The sequence below is a fragment of the Bos mutus genome, chromosome 22 (assembly GCF_027580195.1).
Source record: "Bos mutus isolate GX-2022 chromosome 22, NWIPB_WYAK_1.1, whole genome shotgun sequence".
Lineage (NCBI taxonomy): Eukaryota > Metazoa > Chordata > Mammalia > Artiodactyla > Bovidae > Bos > Bos mutus.
Genome location: NC_091638.1, coordinates 32,782,048 through 32,809,244, shown reverse-complemented (window position 1 = coordinate 32,809,244; position 27,197 = coordinate 32,782,048). Strand labels below are relative to the sequence as shown.

At 36.9% G+C, this 27,197-nt stretch overlaps 2 protein-coding genes across 7 annotated transcripts in view; both read right to left on the bottom strand.

Moving 5' to 3' along the window:
- EOGT (EGF domain specific O-linked N-acetylglucosamine transferase) overlaps positions 1 to 8,261 on the bottom strand; it is a 41,969-nt gene extending 33,708 nt beyond the window's left edge. Inside the window, exons 1-6 of one of the 6 annotated variants that reach the window (XM_070359841.1) lie at positions 7,929 to 7,983; positions 7,866 to 7,898; positions 6,232 to 6,287; positions 4,147 to 4,370; positions 2,621 to 2,721; positions 1,908 to 2,016 (exon numbers count right to left, since the gene is read on the bottom strand). In XM_070359841.1, coding sequence (XP_070215942.1) covers positions 1,908 to 2,016; positions 2,621 to 2,721; positions 4,147 to 4,356 — 420 coding nt within the window. In that variant the 5' untranslated portion in view covers positions 4,357 to 4,370; positions 6,232 to 6,287; positions 7,866 to 7,898; positions 7,929 to 7,983. The other 5 variants (XM_070359845.1, XM_070359840.1, XM_070359843.1 and 2 more) reach the window with 5 other exon arrangements.
- A 6,270-nt stretch (positions 8,262 to 14,531) lies between these two features.
- The window catches only part of TMF1 (TATA element modulatory factor 1), a 33,501-nt gene continuing 20,835 nt past the window's right edge, over positions 14,532 to 27,197 (bottom strand). Inside the window, exons 9-17 of the mRNA XM_005890964.3 lie at positions 26,358 to 26,450; positions 25,515 to 25,671; positions 21,906 to 22,098; positions 21,002 to 21,071; positions 20,682 to 20,774; positions 19,724 to 19,825; positions 19,296 to 19,448; positions 17,828 to 17,953; positions 14,532 to 17,283 (exon numbers count right to left, since the gene is read on the bottom strand). Of these exons, the coding sequence (XP_005891026.1) occupies positions 17,140 to 17,283; positions 17,828 to 17,953; positions 19,296 to 19,448; positions 19,724 to 19,825; positions 20,682 to 20,774; positions 21,002 to 21,071; positions 21,906 to 22,098; positions 25,515 to 25,671; positions 26,358 to 26,450 (1,131 nt within the window). The 3' untranslated portion in view covers positions 14,532 to 17,139. The remainder of the gene's footprint in view (positions 17,284 to 17,827; positions 17,954 to 19,295; positions 19,449 to 19,723; positions 19,826 to 20,681; positions 20,775 to 21,001; positions 21,072 to 21,905; positions 22,099 to 25,514; positions 25,672 to 26,357; positions 26,451 to 27,197) is intronic.

The following is a 27,197-nucleotide window of genomic DNA, read 5'->3' as shown; positions in this document are numbered from 1 at the left end:
TCCTATTTGGAACCAATCTGCTGTTCCATGTCCAGTTCTAACTGTTGCTTCCTGACCTGTATATAGGTTTCTCAAGAGGCAGGTCAGATGGTCTGGTATTCCCATCTCGTGAAGAATTTTCCAGTTTATTGTGATCTACACAGTCAAAGGCTTTGGCATAGTCAATAAAGCAGAAATAAAGCAGTTCCAGATGTTTTTCTGGAACTCTCTTGCTTTTTCCATGATCCAGCGGATGTTGGCAATTTGATCTCTGGTTCCTCTGCCTTTCCTAAAACCAGCTTGAACATCTGGAGGTTCGCAGTTCACGTATTGCTGAAGCCTGGCTTGGAGAATTTTGAGCATTACTTTACTAGCGTATGAGATGAGTGCAATCGTGCGGTAGTTTAAGCATTCTTTGGCATTGTCTTTCTTTGGGACTGGAATGAAAACTGACCTTTTCCAGTCCTGTGGCCACTGCTGAGTTTTCCACATTTGCTGGCATATTGAGTGTAGCACTATCACAGCATCATCTTTCAGGATTTGAAATAGCTCAACTGGAATTCCATCACCTCCACTAGCTTTGTTCGTAGTGATGCTTTCTAAGGCCCACTTGACTTCACATCCCAGGATGTCTGGCTCTAGGTGAGGGGTGGACCTTAATCCTAAGTGCTTATGATTCTCTGGGGCTTTAAAAAACTATCACTGAGCCCTTTGCTGTGAGCCTGGCCCTGCATGGAGCATTTTTCAATGCAGAATCTCATTTCAGCTTTACTACAAGCTGTAACACAGGAATGGCTTTAAAGCAGAAGAAGCTGAACACGGAAAAGTTTGGGTGCCCTTTGCACAGATCAAGATTTGAACCCCGTAGTCCATTCTTCTCCTTATTACCCCAAACTGCCTCCTGACAATGTGTTTATCACTGAGTGCAATGGGGTATGAGTGAAAGCACAAGAAAAACATCTGCATTTTAATTCTAGAAAGACTGAAGGCAAAAGGCGAAGGGAGCAGCAGAAAACGATTAAATAGCATCACTGACTCAATGGAGATGAACTGATGACATGAACTCTAGGAGATAGTGAAAGATAGGGAAGCCTCATGTGGCCTGGTGCAGTCCTTGGGGTCACAAAGAGTTGCATGCAACTTAACGACTGAACAACAACAGCAGCAGAATTGTAAAAGACCACACTTAGTAGCTGTGTGGTCTTCGACAGGTTGCTTAACATTTCTGAGGACTCAGCTTTCCTCTCTAGTCCAACAGTACCAATAATACCTGCCCTGCCTATCTGTTATACTGTTTGTGAGAATCAAACCATATAACATACTGAAAAGTTTTTTGCAAAATGTAAAGTGCCAAAAAATATAGAACAGCATGGTGGGAGTGTATCACCTGTCCCAAACTACGAGCAAGGAAATTTATAAAGATGTAATTCATCAACTTACCTTCTTTAGTGTATGTTGGGGGGAATAATTAATTCTAAAACTATTTAAATATTTGACCTACCTCAAAATATGACCATCTGATAATATGTGTGTGAAAACAAGGACATGGCTTCCAACTAGGTTTTGGAAGTCAAAAAAAACTTTAAGCCAATAATAGTGAGAGTGAGGGTTTCCTCTCATAATGCCCTCTATCTGGTATTTATATTACAATCTAACCACTACGAGTGCAGGGAATTAAAAGGTACAAAGTATTATGTATAAAACAAGCTAAAAGGATATACTGTATAACACAAAGAATATAACCAATATTTGGCAATAACCATAAATGGAGTATAACCTTTAAAAGTGTGAATCTGAATCACTGTATTGTATATCTGTAACTTACACAATATTATACATCAACTGTACCTCAATAAATAAATGAATAAATAGATACCACAGGTATTTTTAAATAAACATCTTCACTTATGAAGGGGTTGAACATCCACCTTTTCCTTCGGTTGGCAGAGCACATGGAGCTCCTCCAGACGCTCTGCGGCGTATCCAAAGTCGGCTTGCTTCCAGAATATTTCCTGGGCTGATTCAAGAGTGTCCGTCCTGTTTGCAAACAAAATAATTCTGTGATATTCAACTTTTTACTTTTTTTGGACCTTAAATTTTCTAAATGTTACATTGCTAGAAGTCAGTCATTATTTTCTTAACTATAATAATTTTAAAAATCTACCCCTCACTACATGAGGTTACCAAAATAAGTTATTTATAGACTTACTCCCTGATAATAAACATACACAATGGAAATGGATGTATTCAGGATCATTTGGAACTGAAGACAATGAACTGTTAATTACTGCATTTTCTTTGCCCCATTAACCCTGCCTGTATTGGAAATACTGATTATACTTAACTCTCTTCTCCAAAACCAAAGTCAGCCATCCATCTCTTTTCTTTGCATATAGTGAGGAAAAGTATTTTCTGTGAACCATACTGTTTTATCCCTCTGGCAGAGGAAATGAGAGATATTCCTGTCCCAGGGGGAGACAGTCAAGATAAGTGAAATTACTCATGAATGTGTAAGCAAATTAATATCTAAAGGAATTATGATCTAATACCAAAAGAGTCTAGCTGGGAATTGATGTTTCAGCATACACTGCAGAGAAAGGAGGTAAGTATAGGGCAGGAGGGAGTCCATCCAGTAACTTACCATCCCATATCCACATAGGTGCAAACAGGGTAACCAAATCTGAACTCTGGTCTGCAGGATTTCTCATAACCCCAGCAGTATTTCAAATTTTCTAAGTATTTCTGGAACATAAGAGGTGTGTGTTGAGACTGGTCTACCTTCTGACATTCAGAGAGGACTCGTAGATTTTTTTTTCCATAAAAAAAAAAAAACCTTTCTAGAACTTTCACTTTTACATTTTATAATACATACTCATGAAAGAGAAATAAGTAAATTCTAAGAAAAACAGTCTTGAGATTCTTAACAGCAATTATCTTTAGTCCCCAATCCCTCCCCTACCAGGTCTGTTTTCCAACCAAAAGTCTGGGTTTTAGCTAGACTACCACAGATCATTTGAATTGGGATTTTTTTTTTTAATTAACATTTTTTATTGAAGTATAGTTGAAATTTACAATGTGTTAATTACTGTTCTGTAGCAAACTGATTCAGTTATATATATATATATACACATACACATTCTTTTCTTAAATCTTCTTTTGCATTATGGTTTATCATAGGATACCAAATACAGTTCCCTGTGCTATACAGTAGGACCTCGTTGTGTATCCATTCTGTATAGAAAAGTTTATATCTGCTAACCCCAAGCTCCCACTTCATCCCTCCCCGAACCCCTTGGCTGAACTGAAACTTCCTGAAGTAGCTTAATGAAGTCAAGTGAGTAAACTGATTCTAAAATCAGTCCCAAGAGAGTCATAAAAAATGGAATTTCTATCACCAAAAGGATCACAACTAAACTGAATGGATCAGCAGCTTTATTGATTGATCAAGACCAGCAGAGATCTGGGAATACTCTGGGAATATCTGGGAATAGCTCTGTAGCCCTTGGGGGACACACAACTGCTGTGGGCCAGGAAGCTCAGAAGGTTGTTCTGTGAGGCCCCTGGGGGCAGTGCCAGCTGGCTTCCCAGCCCGGCCTGTCCACGTGCTTCCTGTGCCAGCACCATGGGAAAGGAGACGGCTCACAATGCCCCGCTTTGATCTCTGAGGCCTCGGGAGATGTCTGAATGGCTCCAATTTGAAACCTTTCCAACAACTCTAAAACAGAAGGAAGGCCACAGTAACAGTCTTAATTATGGAGAGACAGAGATGTAGGTGTTATTACCAAAATGAAGTGCTGAGGGATCCTCTTAAGTGCAATTTAAGAAAGAAATGTGAGATTACTCAGTTACTTTTAACTACATATTCTTTTCTGTATCAAACCTAATTTATTTCATTTACAGACTAGACAAACCATACAGACTGCCTATTTCTTTTACTAGTGATTTAGATTTGTAATCTCACCCTTGTGAGTAGGACATACTTCTAAGCAAAGTTGAGTCATTAAGAAGCATGAGATGAAATACAAACATCGACTGAAATACAAACATCGACTGACCCACAGTTACAACCAGGAGTCTACCTGCAGATTCAAGTTATGATGGGGGAACTAGTAAACCAGCCTCAATTGCAACCTTTTAAAAATATGCAAGAGGAGAAATAAGATTTACCTTATAAGGACAATGTGAGTCTTTCCTGCAGACTGTGGCAATATGCCTGTTATTGTGCAAAAAGAAGGGAATATGCTCTTCCGGCAGGCGGAGGCTGGCATAGTTGAACAGAGGGGTGGCTGAAATGCCATCGGCCTGGGGAGGAGCCTTGTCTTGGCCACTCAGGGGGACCTCAGGAAGCAATGCTCCAAAGAAAAGCAGCATGAACATAGCAACCTCCAAACCTAAAGATCAAATTGATAACATCCTCATTAAGACAGAGCCTTCAAAGTCAAAGGGGTTAAGGGTTAAGTACAATTATAACTAACTTCACTACTTTACTGAATAATGTTCTTTTACTCAATACTGATTGTTGTAGGCCAGGCACTGGGTCAGGAGCTAGGGATAGGGTGGTCAATAAAACAGGAAAGACCCCTGCTTTCATGGAACTTGGAAGCTAGTGCAGTAGATATAAAATAAGCAACCAAATAAACAACTTCAGATAATGACAAGGGCTGTGAATCAAATAAACCAAGGGCCAGCCATTTTTTCTGGAAAAAGCCAGGCAGCAAATATTTTTGGCTTTATAGGTCAGATAGTGTCTGCACCCATCAGGAAAGCAGCCATAGTTATGCTAGGAAAGGCGGGCTGTGTTCTAATAAAATTTTATTTACAAAGATGGGAGGAGGACCTTGACAGGACCCTGTTTGCTGATGCCTGAGTAAGTCAGGTAATATGATAGACAACACAGTTCGCTAGTTAAGCATGCAGACTTTGAAGCTAGGCCACCTAGGTTTGAATGTGGCTGCAGCTTTCTAAGAAGAATGACCTTCAGCAAGTTATTTAACCTTGCTGTGTCTAGGTTTTTCCATCTGTTAAATGGAAATCAGAATAACCCTTTCTCATAGGACTCCCGAGAGGTAAATATTGGCAACATGTCTAGATATACCTGGCATGTTAAATGCTATGTTAAGTGTTTCTTAAATAAAAGTTTAAAACTACACGGAATGGGGCGGAGTTGCTAAGTAACATTTAAGCTGAGATCTACATGATGCAGATCCAGGAAAACATACCAGGAAGAAAGAAGAAAGGAAGTACAATGGGTCTGAGCAAGTGTGTACCTGCTGGGTTAAAACTAACAATCACTGAAGTATGTGAGAATACGCTGCATGCCAGGTACTCTGCTAAGTACAAGGAGGCAGCAGGGAATGGGCAGCTGAACAGTAAACTCCTAAGCCCTTGTGAAGCTTTTCTTTCACTGGGTGTAAGAACAATGATATTAAGAACTAAGACTAAGAAAACTCTAAGAGTGAAATCCAGACAGTCTGCCTCAGAGCTGTACCCTTAAATTCTCTCCATCCGGCTTTAGCATTGAGAAAAGAGATAATGGTCATGAACCTTCCTGCATTTCTAACTCATCCCAGAAAGATTAAATCTCTTAAATCAGATTTTTTTGTGTGTGTATTTCCAGATAATAAACATGCCATTTGGGGTTCATTTTAGTGATTTATTTGCTCTAGTTTTTCAAAGTGGTCTCCCCACCAGATGATAAAGCTCTAGTACATATTAGTTGCTTCCCAGCAGGGTCTGCTGTCACTGAAGCATACTGGAAAAATCCAAAGTTCAAAATCAGCTTTCAATGAATATGGCTGATGGAGATGGGGCCTTTAGAAACAGACCGCTATGTTCAATCACGTCTCAAGTTCCAAGAGTAAGCAATCATAACTGAACAGTTGGAATGCCAAGAAGAAATCCTTTTCCCCTCTGCAGTAAATATAATTGTTCTTTTCAGTTCAGTTCAGTTCAGTTCACTCAGTCGTGCTGCTACTGCTGCTAAGTTGCTTCAGTCATGTCCGACTCTGTGCGACCCCATAGACGGCAGCCCACCAGGCTCCCCTGTCCCTGGGATTCTCCAGGCAAGAACACTGGAGTGGGTATGAATTGCTTTAGGTATCCCTAAAGAGTATCTTATTATTTGTAATAAAGGTCACCTGAATCAATATTTTTAATTGAGACTTTTACCCAACTGTGAGTTCGTAACAATTTCACAAAATTTAAAATACACATTAATAGTAACAGTGACTCTAATTATAATGAAACATTTACCTCTTTAATCCTCAGAACCACCCAGAAGTTGCTGTGATGTTTCAGGTATCTAAAATCTGTCAGAAATGAAACACATTACCTTAAAAAACATATCAAAGAAGACTTCTGCATCCCCGGTGATACTGTGAATTAAAAGAAATATTAAGAGAGAAGGTAATAAGATAACCTGTAAGCAGACGGTCTGGCATTTAGTGAGATAAGCCATAACCAGAAGGCCTGGCTTATAAAACCTTTCTCTGCCTTAACAAATAAAAGCTACTAAAAGTGAGGTAGCAGGTACAATCCTCAACACAGTAACTTAACAGAAGAGATGCTAAGAGTGAGCAGGAAGGAGATGACCCACTTCATACCGGCACCAACTGGTACAGGCCAACAGGACACTCAACAGATAAAACATTCCCAAGAGCAAGCAATCCAACTGGTTCTCACCACAGTAATCCGACTCACCGAATGAAATTGCTCCCTGCCTTCAGATTCAACAGGCAGAATGGCCAGTCTCTCCCAGAAATAGGTCATTCTTATGACCAAGTCGACCTTTGGTTAGCCAAGTCCATTGTCCTCTACTGAGCTCTAGCCATAACTAAACTCAGGGATCCGTAAACGATTTTTCCGCCAAAGGAAAAATCTAAAGGTTCACATCAGAAACCTGGCTTTTGCTGAGGGCACGTAACCACTTGCATAAACTAGCAGGAGTGGCTGTTGTGCATGAAAGCACAACCCCAGGGCCTGACACAGCCTTTCCGGGGTTGAGTCCTCTTGCAGGAAGAGCCCCTGAGGGACAGGCGGGCACACTTCAGGAGATGGACGCTTTAGCAGCTGAGCTACTTTTTCCTTCTGCGCAAAGCTGCTGGTTCCCCCCACCTCTCTATGGGGATACCATGACTGGATTTCCACTGGCCTAAGAAAGGGGAAGGGAAAGGGAGAAAGCTTGAAAGAGAATGAGAAGTGAAACTCCGACAGTGACAAGGAACACAGTGGGTGAGATGGGTCAACATTCTGACAGAGGTTGGAAAGTTTACAGAAGCCAGTGGACAGGTGAAAAGTTAAACGCATGTGAGACCCACAAGGACTCCTAAAACGGCTCGCCCCAACTAGCACTAGTTTTACGAGGCAGGAGGTTGGAAAGGGCCTGAGATGGCCAGGTGAGGTCCATCAGCGGTCCGCTACAACGTCTGAGCCAAGGCGGCGGGGTCGGTGGCGAGCGCCCTTCCGCAGCCATGATGCCGCGCTGGGGTTCGGGGCGCAGAGATTCCCGGGGACCGCCCGCCCCCCAACGCCGCACACTGCACCCTCCCACCCCAGACCTCAACACGCCCGGGAGGGGCCTGGAAGGAGGCTCCGTCCCGGCCTGGGAAACCCGGCATGCTTCCCCGCGCCCGGCGGTCTCGGGGCCCCGCGCGCCGCGGCAGGCACCGTGAAGGGGGCCGAGCCCTCGGTAAAGGGAGGATCAGGTCGGCTTCCCCACGTCCTCCTTCTCGGCCCTCGGGCGATGGAAGGCGCAGGCGGACCCGTGGAGAAGCGCCAGCCCGCCGGGAACCCGCGCGGGGAGCAGGCAGAAGCGCCCACCGCGCGCCCGGGCGAGGCAGAGGGCGGGGGGCGGGTGAAGATTCCGCGGACCGCGGGGCGAGTCCCACCTGGAGCCTGGGAAGCGGGGGCTGCGGAGGCGGAGGCGGCGGCGGCGGCGGCGGCGGCGGCGGCGGCGGCGGCGGCGGCGGCTCGGACTGAGGGAGTCGTCATAACCGGCGACTGTAGCTCACCGGAAACCTCCGGCGCCGGAGCCGGGCCAGGGGGCGCCCGGGAGCTGCCGGGACACCTAGGCCGGCCTGCGCCGGGAGCCGGTCCCCGCCCCGCATGGGGTCCTTGGGGCCGGAGCCGGGACCACGCGCGCACGACCTCACGAGGAGTCAAGGGGCGTGGTCCGCGGTTTCCTGCGTTTCCCACCAGGACGAGAACCTCTGTGCTGCGACCCCGGCCATAGCGCCAGGGGAGGGTCAGGACTTTAAGATACTGGACTGTCCTCCTTGAGAGGTAGCGAAAAGGCGCTTAAGGGACACTGCGACCGGTTGCATAGAAAACCGGACTCCTTCCCTTCTTCCTTCCCGTTGCACTGAGGTGGAGGGTTACTGTATCCTTATTTAGGGTACACGTTGTCGCCCTCACGTTCATTCTCCGAGCCTCGTAGTTGGCCGCACTTTCTGGTGGTAAGAATTCTTCGAAGCCTTGTACATTAAATAGTAGTCCTCTTATCTTTCTTAGTGACTATCAGAAAACTCATCAGCTCAAATGTCACTTTGTGGAGTTTGACTTTTATCCTTTTATTGTAGTTATTTAAATTGCAATGGTTTATCTTACCATACTTATTTGAACGCCCATCTCCCCACATTTTTACTCTTGGCACTCTAGGTCCATATAGTATACTGTGTAGTGTAGAGCACAGTCAAGTTGAGCATTGATTACTGCTTCATCTTGAACTGATCAAAGCTGATGTCATCAGAATATATTTATGCTCAGACACAAAGTCACCGGTTTTAAGTACTATGATCATCAGAAAACACAACGGATTGTTTCTAAATCTTTACATACTTTTCAAATAATCGTTTTAGATACTGCTCGGAGAACTGTTACAAGTTCCATTATAACCTGCCAAATGAGCCACATTATCTGGATTTCTTTTTTTCAAGTAATCGCAATGCAGAAACATGGTGTTATTCTAAAGCAATTTACAGTACTAACTCATTTACTCTTCATGTAAGATTTTGCCTCTAAAGGAACTACTGTTCTATTATAATTTCATACTTTGCCCACCCCTTACTAATAAGGACAGTAGACATAAAAAAGTGCTTTCTCAGGTTACTTGCCACCAACCTATTTTGTCACATACAGGAAATACAACTTTTCTGTTAGTTGATTCAAAAAGAACATACAAGCTAGTTTGCCTCTAAGTGATATGCAATAAAGATATATAGAGAGATATATAGATATATAAGAACACATGAGAACAATGTATGAGAAAGGCTTCTAAAAATAGTCTTATTACAAGAGCAGACCGGCCAATCCAACTGTTGCCAGGTGCACATAGTGCTATTTTAAATGGCTAAAAATTAAGTTGTGGTCATTCAGACTCAGAGAAGACAAAATGTAAGGGGGCTTTAAGAACAAGAGGTTGAGTTCTATCATACAGTAACAACCATTCTTAACATAGAAATTTCCCTCCCAAAATATCAATGTTAAAGTTTAGTTTTAAATGATAAACTCAAATGTCTATTAATAGTAGACTGATAAATAAACTATAATACACCCATACAATGCAGAGCTAGGCAGGTGTAAAAAAGGACTGAAAAATACCACTGTACACTGCAGGATATATTAAGTGGGAAAAGCACAGTAGAAAAACAATGTGCAATATGCTATCACTGAGGAAAGGCAACATATATGTATTTATGTATATAAATTATTTACAAATAGAATAACATTAAAATGATTACCTATAGGAAGAAGGAATATAGGTATAGGGAACAAAGAAGATAAGTTCTCCGAATATACATTGTATAGATGTGATTTAGAATCAGTAAACATTTTACATTATAAAACAAAAGTAAATTTTAAGAAGTAATCCTTGAAAACTGACAGTAAAATGAAACAAATCCAACTGCCATCCAGTTGTTGCATTTACCACAACAAGGGTACTAAACCAAGTGACGCTGAAATAGAATCTGTACATTTTGGTGAAATGTACCTTCAGGACTAAGAGAACTACAATAAATCACAAACTGCTTGCAGAAGCCAAATTACTGGTGGCAACGTTGGTTGGTTGGTTGGGATAAACTATATAGGAGTAATTAAGATGGTATCTTTGAAGCTAAAATTTTTGACATGCAGTATAGCTATAAGCCTGATGGAAGCTGTAGTTCCAAATTTGAAATGGAGTAAGTGTGAACTAACAATATATTTTATCCTTAAAAACAAATCTCTCCATCATCTGTTGAAAAGGCCTAGAAACAACCAACATGGTATTATAGCAAGAAACACTCCTTGTGCCCAGACTGCGATCTTGGCAAACACTTTCCCATTTAAGGAACATGGTATCCAAAGAAAAATGGATAAATTGGTATACCCAAAGAAAAATCATCTTAGATGTGGGGCAGGAAATGTACTAGAAAAATCTGAAAGATCTTACAGGAGGATGCAAGGAAGCAATCAAAGGCTATGAGGGTCACATCATAAGAACTCAGGAACCAATTTGAGAAGACTCCCTCCAGTCAAAATTAGAATAATTTAAAAGCATCCACTGGGTAACTATAATGGATTGAAGCACAAATGTACTCAAATATTAAATTCAGAAAGATCCAACTAGAGATTTTCCTGGTGGTCCAGATGTTAAGAATCCACCCCGCCAATGCAGGGTACATGGGTTCAATCCCTGGCTCAGGAAGATTCCACATGCCTAGGAGCAACTAAAGCACATGTGCCACAACTACTGAAGCCCAGACCCCACAAGCAGCAACAAAGAATAGCCCTGGCTCGATGCAACTAGAGAAAGCCCACACATCAATGAAGATCCAGTGCAGCCTAAATAAATAAATTAATTAAAAAAAAAAAATCCAACTAATCGATTAAATACACAAGCCAAAAACCTCATTTTTCATCTCTGATGACAGAAAGGAACCAATTTTAATTGTGAAATCTGGTAAAGGAAAAGAATGGAGCATATTTATCCTTTCTTTCCTATATGAATTATGATGCAAGTATCCAAATAGTTGATGAGGTAAAGTTACTTTTTACAGAAACATTTCAGATTTAAGTAAGTCATACTTCTGAAACTTGCTTCAAAATAGTCAGTATGAATTGATAGGAAGCACAAGCGAAATACAAAAAACAGAATGGATCATAAATTGAATGCTATTAAAAAGCAAATGTTAATAAGTTTATTGGACTCATTTATCTGCTATTTATTTTATGTAACTTTGAAATTTGGATAATCATTACATCACAAGTTTGCTAAATGTGTTCTAAGTTTGCCACTCATACTGATATTTTGGATAGCTCACAGAGTGTTAGTATGAACTATCCGCAGAATACAGCTTATTGGTTCTCTGATATATCCAATTACTTAAACCATAAATCAAAGCTATTGAAATTTTAAGCAAGCAAATTTTGACTAAATTTGATCTTATGCTACAGCTCATCTATATACTTACAGTTTTACAGAAGAGCAGGAAGAGAAGCAGCAGTGGATAGTTAATGGTTCAGAGCTTGGACTCTGCAGCCCAATGGCATAAATTATTTGCCATATGACCTTGAGCAATTGCTTAACCTTTTTTCATTTTAAAAATGAAGATGGTAATGGTATCAGCTTTAAAAGGATCTGAGGATATAGTGCAGGTATACAATCTCTTTTCCAAAATCTTTGGTACCACATATGTTCCTGAATTTTTTTAAATAAAATAGGGTATGCACACCATCCAAACACTATAACACCATGATCTGCAAAATGCATGAATGCTCACACTAAGTGAGATAAAGCCTGTTAAAGCCTTGTGTTAGTGAAGGTCAAGCTTTACTACCAAAAAAGACTTGACAAGCTTATTTTTAAAAAGCAATTGGTTTTCAGAGCTTTCTAGATTTCGCGACAGTGGATAAGTGATTATGATCCCATATAAGTGAATTCCTTAAACAAAAGCAAAGCAAGCACTGTGTACCCTATTATCACCCATGACCACAGATTTTTGTTTGATAATGTGTATTGGTAAAAATTAAGATTGTCATTTTAAAAAAGACATATAGGCATGGAACACCTCTACCTACCATACTCTGACAATCACTACCTGTAAAAGAAGAGAGTTTAACAGAAAAACCTCCCATTAGCCCTTGCTTAGTATTATTTGAGGACTGAAATGAAATTTAGCTTACTTGGGAGTAGGTCAGTGTGGGGAATAAATTCAGGACAGCACTATGAGTAAATTCTGTATATCACAATTGTGGATTACTGCAGCATTGTAAGGTTTTATTTGTGAAAATTTATTTTTTAAAGTATTAATATATATTTAATTTCCATTCTATCTTGTTAAAGGATCTTGATTTGCTACAAGTTAGCTGAGTATATGTAAAGGCAATAGGACTTCCCTGGTGGCTCAGACAGTAAAGAATCTGCCTGCAATGCAGGATACCCAGGTTTAATCCCTGGGTCAGGAAGATCCCCTGGAGAAGGGAATGACAATAGCTTAAAAGTACTTTAAAGGATCAAAGTTGCAGAGTTCAATAGTACCAGCAATATGAAGTCACAATAACTTGTGAATGGAGGATACTTACACAGAAGAACTACAAAAATGATCTTCATGACCCAGATAATCACAATGGTGTGATCACTCACCTAAAGCCAGACATCCTGGAATGTGAAGTCAAGTGAGCCTTAGAAAGCATCACCACGAACGAAGCTAGTGGAGGTGATGGAATTCCAGTTGAGCTATTTCAAATCCTAAAATATGATGCTGTGAAAGTGCTACAGTCAATATGCTAGCAAATGTGGAAAACTCAGCAGTGGCCACAGGACTGGAAAAGGTCAGTTTTCATTCCAATCCCAAAGAAAGGCAATGCCAAAGAAAGCTCAAACTACCACACAATTGCATTCATCTCACACACTAATACAGTAATGCTCAAAATTCTCCAAGCCAGGCTTCAGCAATACATGAACCGTGATCTTCCAGATGTTCAAGCTGGTTTTAGAAAAGGCAGAGGAACCAGAGACCAAATTGCCAACATCCGCTGGATCATGGAAAAAGCAAGAGAGTTCCAGAAAACATCTATTTCTGCTTTATTGACTATGCCAAAGCCTTTAACTGTGTGGATCACAATAAACTGTGGAAAATTCTGAAAGAGATGGAAATACCAGACCACCTGACCTGCCTCTTGAGAAATTTGTATGCAGGTCAGGAAGCAACAGTTAGAACTGGACATGGAACAACAGACTGGTTCCAGATAGGAAAAGGAGTACATCAAGGCTGTATATTGTCACCCTGCTTATTTAACTTCTATGCAGAGTACATCATAAGAAACGCTGGGCTGGAAGAAGCACAAGCTGGAATCAAGATTGCCAGGAGAAATATCAATAACCTCAGATATGCAGATGACACCACCCTTATGGAAGAAAGTGAAGAATTAAAGAGCCTCTTGATGAAAGTGAAAGTGGAGAGTGAAAAAGTTGGCTTAAAGCTCAACATTCAGAAAGCTAAGAACATGGACGGCATCTGGTCCCATCACTTCGTGGCAAATAGATGGAAACAGTGGAAACAGTGGCTGACTTTATTTTTCTGGGCTCCAAAATCACTGCAGATAGTGATTGCAGCCATGAAATTAAAAGACACACTCCTTGGAAGGAAAGTTATGACCAACCTAGATAGCATATTCAAAAGCAGAGACATTACTTTGCCAACAAAGATCCATCTAAGACAAGGCTATGGTTATTCCAGTAGTCATGTATGGATGTGAGATTTGGACTATAAAGAAAGCTGAGTGCCGAGGAATTGATGCTTTTGAACTGTGGTGTTGGAGAAAACTCTTGAGAGTCCCTTGGACTGCAAGGAGATTAAACCAGTCCATCCTAAAGGAGTTCAGTCCTGAATATTCATTGGAAAGACCGATGTTGAAGCTGCAACTCCAATACTTTGGCCACCTGATGTGAAGAGCTGACTCATTTGAAAAGACCCTAATGGCTGGGAAAGATTGAGAGCAGGAGGAGAAGGGGACAACAGAGGATGAGATGGTTGGATGGCATCACCAACTCAATGGACATGAGTTTGGGTAAACTCCGGGAGTTGGTGGTGGACAGGGAGGCCTGGCGTTCAGGGGGTCGCAAAGAGTCGGACACGACTGACTAAACTGATACTGGTTATATCTGTTATTTGAATACAAAAATATTTTAAAGACTTTTAGAAAAATATCTTGATACAGTTTAAGACCTTAAAAAGACACAAATCATCCTTACAGTAATTATACAAGAAGGTAAATTCTTACAATTATATTTTCCAAAAACATATCTTCATTAGGAAAACTATGCTGAATTCTTATAAAACTCTGAGTAAAATAACTCATAAAAAATCTGGACTTACCCTCATTTTCTTAAAATAAAAATTTCAAAGTTATATAGTCATCTATCTTCATAAAACAGAACTGTCTTCACTCATTGATACTGACCACTCTAAATCATGCTAAAAATGAAATACATTACTACTTTAAAATCTTTATTCAAATCAGAATCATGCTTATTTACATTATCTTTCATTTAGAATTAAAATATAGTATCAATTAAAATATAATATCAAGTAGTTTTAAATCATACTTTTAGCCCTTTACAAAATATGAAGTTAAAGTTGTTATATTTTAAAACTGAACAAAATTAGGGAAATTAGACTCAAATGAAAATGAAAAATTATGATACATTAGAACATACATGTACACATACTAAACAAAGAATAGTAAAACAAGATAAAGTATCTATAGTCATTTTCTATTTGTCTAGTGTCTATTTTCTATATATTATAAATCACATACTTTTAAATTATTTAAATAAAATTTTCAATTAATAAGTGCCAAATGAAGGATTATAAGAGAAAAATTTTCCTGAACTTTTCTTTTTACTTACTTAAACTACATGTTTCCCTAGGTCAGAAATTTCCCATATTTAGAATATCTTAAAAATCAAAGATTTGATGCATCCCCACATGCTACACACTATACAATTGGAAGTTCTCTAAAAAGAGGCAAAGAAAAAGAAAGAAATGGCACTCTCAATTTAGCTTCCCAAGAGTTAGAAGGATGCCCACAATCTGTGCTTACTTGTCTATATGGAAACGACAATGTTCATACCTTTTACTCTTTTTTTTAATATTCTTAACATTGTTATGATTTGTATTATCTATTTTCTTTCAAGAATGGAAACATCTGACTGCAAACTATTTTCTTATCTATTAAAATACAAATATTTTCTAGAATATGGATAGATAATTTTTAATGACAAACAGCAAAATACAGCAACCAATATCCAATACGTATTCTGCCACTTAGTGGAGTTTTTCAAGAAAGCAATTGGTACACTTTCTCAATTTATAGATGTATTGAAAAATCTAAACATATAATGAAACAAACTCAGTATAAATATCAGCTATTAATTTGTGGATAAAGAACAATATATGGTAATATACAGTCAAAGACTTAAATAGCTGCTGCCATTTTTAAATTAAACTAAAAACACCATAAAATTTTAAGTTGAATTGATTTTATTAATAAGGATTAAGAAAAGAGAATGTTTAATATTATAAAATTAAAAAGTAAAGCAATTTTATCTCAATCTTTTCTCCACTGAAGGTTTTTTTCCCCTCTTCATTAATGGATACCATAAAAGAACAATTTCATAATCCCTAAACTTCTGATTTCAAAAACTTGATAGAATTTTGCAAGTTGTATTTCCCGTATTTTCTAATTTTGTAAATTTCCTATTGCTATCAATTTTGTTATTCTGTCAACCCCTTAATATTAATAATAATTTAAAAAAAAGAAAAGCTATTTTACTGCTTTTTACTGCTAAAATATAGAAAATTAATGTCATGAATTTGGCTCACACTGACAGAATATTTATTAATGCTACAAATCAGAGATCCAATGACAGAAATACTGTCTTGAATCCAAAAAGAACAAAAATGAGGTCACTTGAATTGCCCTGAAAAGCATTCCACAATCTTCAGCATGGCTTACTTCTAGCTATACTCTAAAGTTCTAGTGTTTAAAATGTAACTAAAAACTAAGTCAGAGTTCTTATTTTCAAGTAAAGGCATCTAAATGACTTTAAGTAATAAAATCTATCAAAATATTTCACAAGTCTAAAACACAGCTGAGAAGGAATAGCTATTTTTTCAGCTATTAGTTTTTTATTTTAAAGGTCCAAGAAAAAAATTAAATGATAAACTGCAGAAAACTACAAAATGTCAAATTTAACTCCTATAATTTCTCTATTTTGTTATGAATATTATTATGAATGTCAACATTTACTTTTAATGTGCCAAAAATAAGACTTTACAAAATGTGAACAATTAAAAAGAAAATTACATTAGTAATTTTATTTCTTTTGATTCGTTTTATAGGGTAGTAAAACAATACCTCTTCAAAAACCACTAAAATGTTAATGAAGTTATCACAAAATCTTTTAAAGTAGATTTTTCCACTATTCAATTATGCCTAGATAACTTTGAATAGCTACAACTTTCTCCAAATAGGTACCAAAGTTTGTACAGACTTAATTGTGAAATCTGACTGAAATAAAACTTGAGATCACAAAAATTTGTAAGTTTTAATTATTTACCTTTTAAACTTCAGAGACTTTTTTTAAAGAAAAAAAATTATTTCAAAACTTTAATAACTGCAGATTTAGTAATTTTTTTACTTGAAAACAATGTCCATTTTCATGAATCACAATTAAGATATATTGAAGATTTAAGTGCGAAAGATTTCAAAGTGTCAACGTTACTATAACTCTTTAAATGTTCTCAATATATACAAAAACATACAAATTATAGATATAATTAGTTATATATCTACAATACAACATATGAACCATTCTCCTTCTCTAACCATACTGATATGAGGATAAAGTAATAAATCTCTGTGCTATTCAAGGCAAAAAAAAAAAAAAGACCTTTTAAAAAATAAATCTTTTAAAGAATAGTTTTAAAAATAAAGTTCAAATATTGCACAAAATAATTTAACTGGAAATATTACTATACACTATAAAAGAATTTTTTCAATTTTTTAACACTACAGTAAATTCCACCTTCTAATTCTATAAAAGAATTTATTGGATATCTGCACGTAGATATTAAATGTTTACATTCAGTTTGATGGGAATGTAATTTGCAGAAGTTAACTGAGCCTTTGTCTTAGAAGTTCATCTATTTGAGTCTTATACATATTTTTTACATCTTCAAGATCTAATCTAAGTTCTTCTGCCTCTTCTGCTTTTTCTCCATACATCTGCAGAATAGTGTTGTATCTTTGATCCAAATCCTATAAAATACAGAAAATCTTTAATATTTATTTATATTATCATAAATAAGCCACCAGTAAAGACACTACAATCTAAATAAAAGTATATAGTCATCTCTCGTAAAAATTAAACTTGCACTTTAGTCTGTTAGAATAAAAGACTAAAAAAAAAAAAAATACTAGACTAGATGGCTATTAATCTTAACCTATCTCTTCACTAAATCTACAATTCTCCCCATATGTAGCTTAATCTGTCTTTTCTCCCATTAATTTCAGCACATTTGATGCAATTTAAGTGTCTGGTTCCCTGTAGTTTAAGTATTATCTGGCATTTACCCCAAAAGATATTCTCATATATAGGTTAACAGCAATTGGCAATCCAAATATGCTAACTGTGAGGATACATTTAACAGTAATCAATAAAATATTACTCAGATCATGCAAAAGTTCAGGATTATTAAAGCCTTGGCCAAATGAAATCTAGTTATTTTCCTATGCTTGGACTAAACATGATTGTGAAAAACCACTGTGCATGTAACTAAAAATAAGAGTGAAGAATACTTACCCTTAGCTGCATTCGAAGTCTGGGTATCTCCTTCACTTTCTCTTCAAGTTCATCATTTTGATTTGTTAATTTAACTAGCTCTTCAGCCATTATGGAGCGTGTTTTTTCTAGATTGCCAATTTCTAGCTGAGGCACATTACCAGAGAGTGATTTAAATCAAAATATATCTTGTTTAATAATCCCACTAATATAAACATATATAATGTGCTGATTTTTAAGAAATAGATATGTGAATATATAACCAAGAACAAGCTCTTTCTTAAATAAAAGGAAACAGTGGCACAAAAAGGGTTTCAACTTTCCTCAGAGGTATATCATTCACAGGATTTAGATTTACTATGAGAGAGAAAGAACTAAAGAAAATTTAATAATGTTTGTAACATGCAACTCTGTATTTTTCTCTAATCTAAGGAAATAGCAATATATTTGTTATTCTGTGGTTTAGTCCCTAGAATGTGTCCAACTCTTGCGACCCCATGGACCACAGCCTGCCAGGCTTCTCTGTCCATAAGATTCTCCAGGCAAGACTACTGGAGTGGGTTGCCATTTCCTTCTCCAGGGGATCTTCCCGACCCAGCGATCAAACCTGGGTCTCCTGTAGTGCAGGCACATTCTTTACCAACTGAGCTACCAGGGAAGCAAAAACTAACTTTAATGTAGTGCCAACTGTGTAGGTCATATTGGTAAGAACTTACCAATTACCAAAGAAGTTTGTTTGCACTCTCAAGCGTTACATAAGGCAACATAAACATAAAAGGTATTAAGATCATGCTGATCTATTTTCTTCCAATTCAAGGACATCCTCTTTAATAAGAGTTATATTTTCACCTAACTAAAATCATAAAATAAGAATAAGAAAGTTCTACTTTTGAGTGTATCAAGTTTAACAATGAAAACAGGTAAGTGAAATATTTTAACATTTCTCACCACATTAAGTTTATGAAAAGCAAGATGAGATAGGAGGATGTCCCACTCAAATTCTTTACTTTTTTGTATAGCAGGTTACAGTTCTAATCTCTCTCATCACCTTTGTTCTTTCCTCAGAGGGGGAGCTGGAGTAACTTATATACGAGGTGAATCTGGGAAGAATTAAATGGCTATGCTCAGCGCAGCAACTTAGCTTTTGTCATGTCTGGAAAAAGCTGCCTGCAAGGAGCTCTCTGCTTCTAGATGCCTCTAAGTCTTACTGAGGCAGGCTACCTATCACATGTGGGGAGGCCTACTCTAGCCTATCATTTTCTGTGACAGTCTCCCAAATTCTGGCACTCAGCAGACCCATCTGACTTTCATCCTTGGCTAAGTTCTCCAACCAGCCTTTATTGTTAATATACATGATTTATTTGGGGCTTCATAGGCCACTATCACTTTATTTCTCAATTTGCTCAAAAAGCAGGTAGAAATGAAGGATGCAACTTACTGGGCCTCAAAATTTCATTTCCTTGTATAGCACATTTCATTTTTATAATACCTGTAAATGAGAAATTTCTCCTTCCCTTAGCTTCAGCTGAGACTGTAGATTTTCAATAATGCTTGATCCCGCTCCCATCCTTACAGCATCATAAAGATTGCTTCCATTTGCTGACACAGACATTGGTCCAAATGAGTGATCATGAGGCTCATCCTATGTTAATTAAAGAAAGTACATACAGTTATTCAACTACTATAGACTATGCACAAGGTACAAACAAAATAGTTAGGACAGTTCTTGCTTTAAATCGTCTACGATTTTCTTAAAGGCAGAAAATTTTCTCTTATTTCCTCAGTGAAATTAGCACTCCCTTACAAAAATGCAGATAAATTGTGCATAGAATGCCAAGGTCATGGTGAGAGCCAAACTACTATCCTGCACACTCTCATTATTCAACTTAAGAATGCATACAAAAAATAAAACATCACCTGAGACAGAAAAGATGTCTGTAGGCCTGCCATATCAACTCCACTTATTGAACTTGAACGTGATATTGTAGGAGTGCTAGAAACAGAAAACGGTTTCCGCTCCTTAGGGTGTAAAGAAAAAAAATTAAATTCAGATTAAAGGGTAAAATGGCAAATAAAAAAGCAAGAAACTTTCCTAGGATCAATGACAACAAAGATTCATTCTAATTTCCTCATAAAATGGTTACAGATATGATTTCTGAAGTCTTATCAAAAGCACAATTATTTAGTAATTTAAAAGTATAGAAAAACTTGATCAAATCATTACAAGACTCATTTATATTCTACAGTATAATTTGGTTTATGTTTTATGAAATGTGAATGTTTTTAACAGAGAAATTACATGAACTGTTTCATATTATATAACATACCACCAATTAAACATATTTCTCTAGAATAAGATTACCAAGATTTACAAACTGTAATGTTTCTGGCTTATCCATTTTATTTTTACTGTATTTTAGACCAAATAAATTCAGAAGGTAGTCTCAATGTACATATAGGTGGTTTTTACTTATTATGCTAATTACTGAGTATACTCCCATCCTTTAAATACAGGAAACTCACTTTAGAAAAATTGCCTTCATTAACCAGAAACAAAGTGAACAAACCAGTTTCATTCCCAGGTGCCTATGGGCCAAATGAGGTGCATCAGTATCAGTGAGAGACCACAAAATAAAAAGGGACAAGACGTTCCATAATTCATCTCCTAGAAATCACAGATCTCTTTGTATAAACTCAAGTCACTCTGGATCTACTCTGAGGAGAACACTGATTATACTACTAGAATTCATCACTCTACTGACTTTAGATGTTAAGAAATGGTATTTATAAAGTTTAGCTTGAATTACAAAACAATGACTAATCCCAACAGCTACTAACTGGTTACATCAAAAAAGAAAACAACAAAATTTAATACCTTTTCTTTTACTGCTTCTTGAGTGAAAATTGCTTTCTTCCTTTCTTGTTCAACTTTCATTTTCTCCATTTCTAACTGACTATTCAACAGTGTCTAATGGAGAGAGACAGTCAGGTTATTTCTGTGAAACCAAGTTATCATAAGTCAATCTCCAAATTAGGAATATAATGTATACAGTCTTATTTGTTCTACTACTAAAGACCCAAGTACCAAAAGCAGAAACATCACCCATTTCATGTTGTCATTTCATTAACTTGCTACCATTCCCAACCATTCTCTAATGGAAGCTCTAAGAGGTAAGTGAACACTAATAGAAATACCTTTTCTTTCCTTGTCTCTTCAAGTGTTCTTACATATTCATCCTTTAGGTTTTCTAATTCAACCTGGTACCTATTAAGCCAAAGGGAATTAAACAAAAAAAGATGATAGTACAGACTATTAAAAACATACTACTATATTACCTCCAGTTACATACTTAGTAGTCATTTTTATTATCAGCTTGATTTTCCAACTGTATTTTCCAGATTACCTGGGTTTTATTCAGAAGCTAAACTACCATGTCTGCGTATTTTTTGGTTCTTTGGGCTAAGATTTCATTTAAAAAGAGACTTCCTAAATAGAATTTTGAATACCACCATTTCATAACATTAGTATGTTCAGATTCTACAAAAGCATTACAGAGTTCTACAAAAATGTCTGCAGAAGTTCATATTCTTTACTTTATAAATCATTTTTCCCTGACTACTTTTTTTAAAAAGTAAAACTTCCAAAGAACTCACAGGATAAAACCCATCCTCACAGCCTTAATTAACTTCACACAGATAGACATTACAGCTTGTGATTTCCAAAGAGCCCAGACGTTTGTTTAGAAAGAGGAACAATGCTTAAACCCTTGTCATACACAAATAACTCCAGTGTGTGGTCTTCAACTACTTTGTGGTTACAGACTCCTTCAAAAAAATCTGATTAAAGCAATGAATCCTTTCCCTAGAAAATGCAAATACATTCAGAACATGCCACACATGTTCAAGAGACTATACAAGGTTCAGTGAATCCTACACCTAACTTGGTTCCACATCCTATTACTAATGACTCTGACTTTAAACACTACAAGTATGTATTTCCAGTTCTCAGTGCGATGAAGTTAAACACCAACAGCATATTTTTTAAGTGCTTTAAAATGTCAAGAAACTATCAAGAATAACACTCAAGAAACATGCTCACCTATTATTTTCATCCTCTAGTTTTCTTAGCCTATTTTTCTCTGATTCTAGCTGAGCCTGAAATCTACTATTTTCTTGTCTTAAGAGAGAATTCTGTGACTCCATGGAAGACATTTGAATTTTGTTAGCAAGAAGTTCTTCTGTGGCCGCACGTTCTCTCTCAACTGCTGCTGCCAACAAGGTCTGGGATTCACCTGATGGTAGGATAAGTAAGAAATTTCAATCATATATACATATATTCAAGAGGCCAAGATAATAATACCAAACAGATTCTGACTTCAAACTTCTAATGATGCAGATAGCCACACTTAAAACTATTTAAGTACTCACTGAGTAAGGCAGACCTGCCTACAGAGACAAATTTTAAAAATCTTAATTTATAGGTGCTTTACCATTTTTTTCACCAATATATTTTAATTTGAAAGTGGAGTCATGTATCAGCAGAGTAGTGAATCAACCAGTGCTGGATCAAAAAAACCTCAAACTAATCTTCACAACATATATGAAAATTAACTCAAATGGATTACATACTTAAAAGCAAAAGAAAATATAATGAGGGGAGGGGCAAAACAGGTGAAGGGGATTAAGAGGTACCAACTACCAAGTATAAAATAGGTAAGCTGCAAGGATGTAATGTACAGCACAGGGAATATAGCCAATATTTCATCAAACTTAATATGAAGTATCATCTATAAAAATGTCATATAAGAAATGAATCGCCAGTCCAGGTTTGATGTAGGATACAGGAAGCTTGGGGCTGGTGCACTGGGATGACCCAGAGGGATGGTATGGGGAGGGACGTGGGAGGGGGGTTCAGGATGGGGAACACGTGTACACCCGTGGCGGATGCATGTTGATGTATGGCAAAACCAATACAATATTGTAAAGTAAATAATAATAATAGATAAATAAAATTTTTTTAAAATAAAAATGTCAAATTACTACTGTATACCTGAAACTAATAGAATACTGTAAGTCAACCATACTTCAACTTTTTAAAAATCATAAAAATTTTTAGGAAAAAAATCAAAGAAATCTTCAGGATCCAAGGATAGGCAAAGAGTACTTTGGTTTAACACAAAACTATGAGCCATAAAGAGAAAAACTGATAAATCAGACTTCCTCAAAATTTTAAACTTTTGCTTAATGTGAAAAAAATGAAAAGACAAGCTACATACTTGGAGGAAATAAATACAAACCATTTTATCTAAGACTAGTATCTAGATTACATAAAGAAGTCTCAAAACTCACTAATTAAAGTATAAATGGTCCAATTAGAAAATGGGCAACAGACACAGTTTACTGAAGAGGATGTACTAATGGAAAATGAGCATATAAAATGACATAAAATGTCATTCAACATCTTTCACAAGGAAAATGCAAATTAAAATCATAATAAGACATCACTACACCCCTGTCTGAATGACTAAAAGAAAAAATAGGGGCAAACACCAAAAGAAAATGCTGGCAAGGATGTAAAGAAACTAGATTACTCTCATAGACAAAGCCACTTTGGAAAATAGTTGGCATTTGCTTAAAGAACTAGGCACACAACTAGACGTACAACCCAGCAATTAGACACATGGGCATATATCCAGAAAAATGAAATCTTAAGTTCACACTAAAAGCTGTACACAAATGTTCATTACAGCTTGATCTGCACAGACAAAATCTAGATACAGCCCAGACATCCTTTGTTAGGTAGATGGTCAAATAAGATATGCTACATATAAACACAGAAAAAATACTCACCAGTAAAGACTAAATCTCTAATATATATAAGAATTTGCATGAATCTTCAGGGAATTATACTAAGCAAAAAAAGCCCATTCCCAAAAATGTCACATATTATACAATTCTATTTATATAACATTTTGAAATTCCAAAAGTTTAGAAATAGAGGATTAGTGATTGCCATAGATTTGGGACTGGAAAGGAAGGCCAAGAGGGTGGTAGTACAGTTTTAAAGGGCAAAATGAGGGGTCTTTGTGGTGTTAGAACTATTCAATATCTTGACTGTAGTGACAGATACATGAACCTACACGTGGTCAACTTGTATAAAACTTAATACACACACAGACATAAACACACATATATAGACAAGTGAGTACCAGTAAAACTGGGCAAATTAGAATAAAATCAGAAGGTTGTTTCAATGTCAATATCTTGGTTGTGATATTCTACTACAATCTTGCAAAACATTAACATTTGAGTATTGGGGAAAGTGTGCAAGGGGCCATTCCATATCACTTCTGCATATGTTATAACTATATACGAATCTAGTTATCTCAATTGAAATTTTCAACTAAAAAAAAATAGTGGATAAAATTTTGAGATTTAACCAAGGCTAGAATTTTCATAATTTTCCCCACTAAAATAGACCCAGTCATATCTCTGTTTTACATTATATATTCTTTTCAATACTGTATCTATGCTTTTATAGCATTATAAAGAATGTTTGTCCCGTGGCTTTGCCTACACTGTAGCACAACACCATACATCCCCGAGAGTGTGTAGGCTCCAGTTTAAAAGCCACAGAAATACCTGCTTCTAGCTTCAATTTTCAACCTAAAATTTGTATCTAGAAATTAAACAGTAGATGAAGGTTCATCTGTTTAGGGATTTTTCTTTTTAAGCAGATGAATCTATTTCAGACAAAATCTTATATGAAGCTACAAGGAAAAAAAAAAAAGGGTAGTCAAAGGAGGCACTACTTTCATTAAAGCAGCCTGGAGGAAGCCCAGCACGTTACTTATCGAGCTTCCCTCTCACCATGACAGCCAGCACTAAGACATACGAGAGATCTAGTGAACACTGTTTCAAACCCACTAATCTAGCTCACCCCTCATGATTTTACAGGGAGTAGTCCAGAGAAGGTACATGACTTGCTCCAGAGTGTTTGGCTGGATGATTGAAAACAAACCATAAAAGCCATGAGTCCAAATGTTTTGACACCCATTCACATTGGCTTTTATCACTACACCATGATGTCTCTCAAATTACAGTTAATTTTAGGCATAGAAAAGAAACAGGAATTTTTCACCATTTGCTAGCTTCTGGGATATCTAATATATACATATTCTACCTGTTTGTGCTTGAGTAAGTATCTTGGGAAAAAAAAAATTCTTTTTATTAACAGCACAGGGTATTTTTGTAAAGAAGCAAAATTTGGAATCATAAGACTTCATAGCATCTGTCTACCAGAATCTGAACTTGATTTAACTTGACCTATCTCTGCTCTTGGAATTCCACCACTGACTAGAATCATATTCGATCTCTACCTCCTATACTACCGCCGACAAGCTAAAACAACGTCAGATTTAGCAATGGACGAGGAAACAATAGAGTGCAAAAGTTTGTAAAAATGAGCAAAAGAATGACAAGAAAGTATTTTAGACAGTACCTGACACATTATGTAAGGTATGATTTGAAAAGAGTCAGTTATGATATTAGAAAATAAATGTAAGAGAGAAGAGGTCAAAATCTACAAGTGAGACACAAAATAAAACCATCAGATTCAGTGAATTTCAATTTCATGCCATTACCCTAATTCTAAAACAGGATGGAAGGGCTTAAGAACTGCATTGAGCTTAAGAACTAAAGCAGTTACCAAGTCTATCAGAAAGATTCTTCTCTAACTTCTCCCATGATGACGTCTGGGACCCTAGAGTTGCTTGCAAATTTTCTATCTGTCGAAGCAATGGTCTTGTTGTTGATGAAACACTTTGACTCAGTTCTTGGTTTCGATTCTCTGCTTCCTGGAGTCTCTGAATTATGACATTCTTAAGTCATTATTACTGACAGCAGTAAAAACACTAAAAATGCTAGCAAACAAACTTTATGAGAGATTTCGGGAAAAAATTACTTGTTTTCTATTACTTTCTAACTATTCAATCCTTAAGTTATAGTTAAGTTGCATAATGGAGTAACTAAGTATGTGCTTCTTTCAAAGCATTTCTATGTAATGACAGCCTTTGATTACCTTCAGGTAATAAAGAGTATCATCCAAACTTCTTAGTAGTTGCCTCCTCTCTAAATATTTCTAAGTATTTATAAAACAGGAAGATCAATATGAGTGGAATTTTCTCCCCCTTCTCCTGCACAACTTCACTGACTGACATCAACAGAGTAGTAGCATAAAAATTAGGCATTGCTTTCTGCCCCACAGTAATCAAAGACTGATAATAATTAATCAATCAGCCATTACAAATGAAAAAAAAACACTCAAAATACTACATATCATGATAAAATTACTTTCTAGAAAATTAGTTTTTTTCTTATACATTTTTGAAGTGCCCACTCTGATTTTATTCACATAAACCACATACAAATACAGAAAATGAAGAGTATGGCAGTAATCTTCTCAACTCGAAGAACATTACCCAATTAACTCATTTATTATTTTTAGAAAAACATCTCAAGATTTGTATTTTAGGGAAACTCTGACAAGTACCTGCTGGAGTTCACTGATCTCATGGCGTAAATAATCCTCTTTTCTGGCAGCTGTTTGCTCTGCACGTTGCAGTGCCAGCCTAAGGTCCCCCACCTGCACGAAGAGAACCAACACACTATCACAACCAACGTCAAATATTATCTCTAACTTCCTGCTATTATCTTTTGTGTTGTGTTGACTTACGATTACATATGACTTATGATTCATATATAATATTCTATGCTATCCATGAGCAATTTACATGCAATATCACATATCTCATTCTTCAGGCAATCCCTGAACCACATGTACTCAATATGTACCTATGAAAGCACAATAGGTGTACACACATACACACACACATACACACATGAACATATACATATGTACAAGGTCCAGACACTGACATACAATATAGGAGGAAACACAGTGCATCCATGAATGTTTTCAGTGTAAGGCAGAATGTGATAGGAACTATATGAGCTTAAAAAACTGGCTGCTATATTCACACACAGCTGCACAGGTTGTAAACTTGCTATAGCCTTTGCAGAAAGCATTATGGCAAGATATTGAAAGAATCATCAAACTTTTTACATTCTTTAATCTGATCATCCTAGTCCTGAGAATTCACTCTATAGAAACAGATCTATAAACATACAAAAATATTCTCTACACTGTCAGCTAGACTAACAAAAACAAAACAAGAAATGCTGCAAATACCCATTAGCAGTAATTTATTTTTGCCAATGTTGATACAACAGGAATATGCCCAATAAAAATATGACCACAAAAAACATGCATAAGTGTACAATTTAATCTTAAATGAAAAAAACTATAAAATAATATGAAAAAAGTGTGAAA